This window comes from Diaphorina citri, unplaced genomic scaffold (genome assembly GCF_000475195.1).
Source record: "Diaphorina citri unplaced genomic scaffold, Diaci psyllid genome assembly version 1.1 scaffold10252, whole genome shotgun sequence".
Classification (NCBI taxonomy): domain Eukaryota; kingdom Metazoa; phylum Arthropoda; class Insecta; order Hemiptera; family Psyllidae; genus Diaphorina; species Diaphorina citri.
The window spans coordinates 9,949-12,114 of NW_007387626.1; the positions used below are offsets into that span (position 1 = coordinate 9,949).

General features: G+C 39.9%; 1 protein-coding gene across 1 annotated transcript in view; it reads right to left on the reverse strand.

Moving 5' to 3' along the window:
- Positions 1–2,159, reverse strand: part of LOC103522683 (gamma-tubulin complex component 6) — a gene marked incomplete at its 3' end in the record, with an annotated part of 11,782 nt that extends 9,623 nt beyond the window's left edge. Inside the window, exons 1-3 of the mRNA XM_008487779.3 lie at positions 1,793–2,159; positions 1,395–1,502; positions 392–1,068 (exon numbers count right to left, since the gene is read on the reverse strand). Of these exons, the coding sequence (XP_008486001.1) occupies positions 392–1,068; positions 1,395–1,502; positions 1,793–2,093 (1,086 nt within the window). The remainder of the gene's footprint in view (positions 1–391; positions 1,069–1,394; positions 1,503–1,792) is intronic.
- Between the last annotated feature and the right edge of the window lie 7 nt (positions 2,160–2,166).

Genomic DNA, 2,166 nt, shown 5'->3' on the forward strand with positions numbered 1-2,166 from the left:
ATATACTATCCCATTGAGAGGATACCAAGAGGTGTCATCAAGGCCAGAGAGTTAGTTCAGGGCCCCTAAATCGTAGGGGTCTGATGAGGGATATTCAGGTACATAATTATGTCGTTGTACCCTACTTCCTGAGACGGACTTGACCATAGTCCCATTCAGGTACCCTCAAAAGAGCCAGTGTTATTGTCTGTGGCTTGACAGGGCTGGTTTTGTCTCAGTTTTACGTCCTCCAGCGAGACCGAGTGCGAAGGGCATCCACTCGTAGAATTTTGTAGCCAAAATCAAATGTCACCCCAAAAGCGATCACCCTAGGGTTGATTGAGGGCTGACGAAAAACGCCGAACCCAATTGAACACGGGAAGAGGCGAAAAAAAAGAAGATTTGTACTCACATTGGATTCTTGTAGACTAGAAATGGTATCGTAGTTTTTGATAACAAACGTGAGATTGTTCTCCATCTTCGTATCGCACGTCCCATAGCTCACCGCCTTCCTCAGAATACTATTCAACTTGAACGGATTCAACAAGAGAACCAGATTATTTCGAATCTGCTTGGACAAATCATGTGTGAGAGACTTAGCGAAACTACCGTCCAGTAGGAAGAAGTAATTCCTCAGCGTTATCAGATGAGTGGCGAGATGATGTTTATTGAGGAAGAGTCGCAGGACAGCATCGTTGGTCAGACGGTATTGTATATACAGGGGAATGCGGATAGAGCGTTCCAAATATTTCTGAACCAAGGTGACATCCAAGTCTTCGTTTTCGTCAATAAGAGAGTTGAACGTCCACGCTGTGTTTATTTTGTAATGGGATTGCTTCGTCTCCAAGACATACCCTCTGGGAGGGCTTGTTTTCGCCGTTTCTTCTTGTGTTTCCTCACTAGATTGTTCTTCCTTGGATATAATAGTGACTAGATTTTCAGACGATGACGTCACAGAGTGGGATGTGGTCATGGGATCATCGGTAAGTTCCTGGTCAGTGGATTCCTTAGTACTTGGACCTATAGAACTGCTCAACTCACTAGGGTGAGGGTCCACTAACACACTTGGAGTACAGGTTTGGATTGGATCTGGAATCCGTAAAAATGTATTTTACTTTGTATTCTAGCGGAAATAATTTATAAATTCTTACCATTTGAAATTACTATCAGTAATTTTTTCCAAGTTGAGTAACCTATTTATAAATATTCCTTTGAAATAATGCTACTAGGATTCGAACTCCAGGCCAACCGATTACAAGTCTAACGGTATACTCCCGAGTTACACAGCACAGCTCATAATGTTAGTAGGAGATCATAATTTCATCATAATCAACAACAGGTACCACACATCAAGAAACGCTATATCAAAATCTAGCAACATTTTTGGCTACAAAGATAGTTTATAGGTTTCATACCTTTAGATGTTTCAGTGATGACATTTCGCATACACTGATTCATATCACTACCACCCTGAGATCTTTCTCTATTATTCTTAGCTTCTTGATTGGCATCAGAGATATCTCCTGAAATACAGAAATAATACGATTAATTAGACAGCAGAATCTTTGTATTTCACAATAAGTTCTGAAATTTATAATTAAAAATCTAATAAAATTAAAATTATTTTCTAGTTAAAATTACATTATTCACCAATATAATATAACCTCTCTTCTTCATTCTTCCCAGTTAAAAGACGGATAACCCCGCTCGTTCGAACTAAAGTATAGCAAAATACGTGTGTAGGTAATACGTTTAGTGTTGTCCAGGGCTGTAACGTAAAAAGCAAGAAAATTCTACCAAAGATAGTTCTTACCTATGTTAGACTTCTTAGGTTGACCTGCTTTCACTTCCAAATGGAACTCATTGCTCAGTACTTTGCTTCTGTTCCTAACAGCCTCCTCATGCGCTGTTAGTACTTTGTTCTCTACTTTGGTACTATGGACGGTAGGCTCGCGAGTTGTACTAGCATGGACATCTCTCGTTGTACCGTCATGGATATCGCGAGATTTATGACCAGAATTATCACAAAGTCTACCCTCAGGAGTATCTATCACAGGATGGGTGGTAACATTAATATTGTATTCCGCACTAAGAACTTTCTGCTTGATAAGCATCGCTGATTGCCGGGTATCCAAAATATTCTGAGTTTCTTTACTTAACGTTTGTTCAGTTTCTTTACTCAACGGT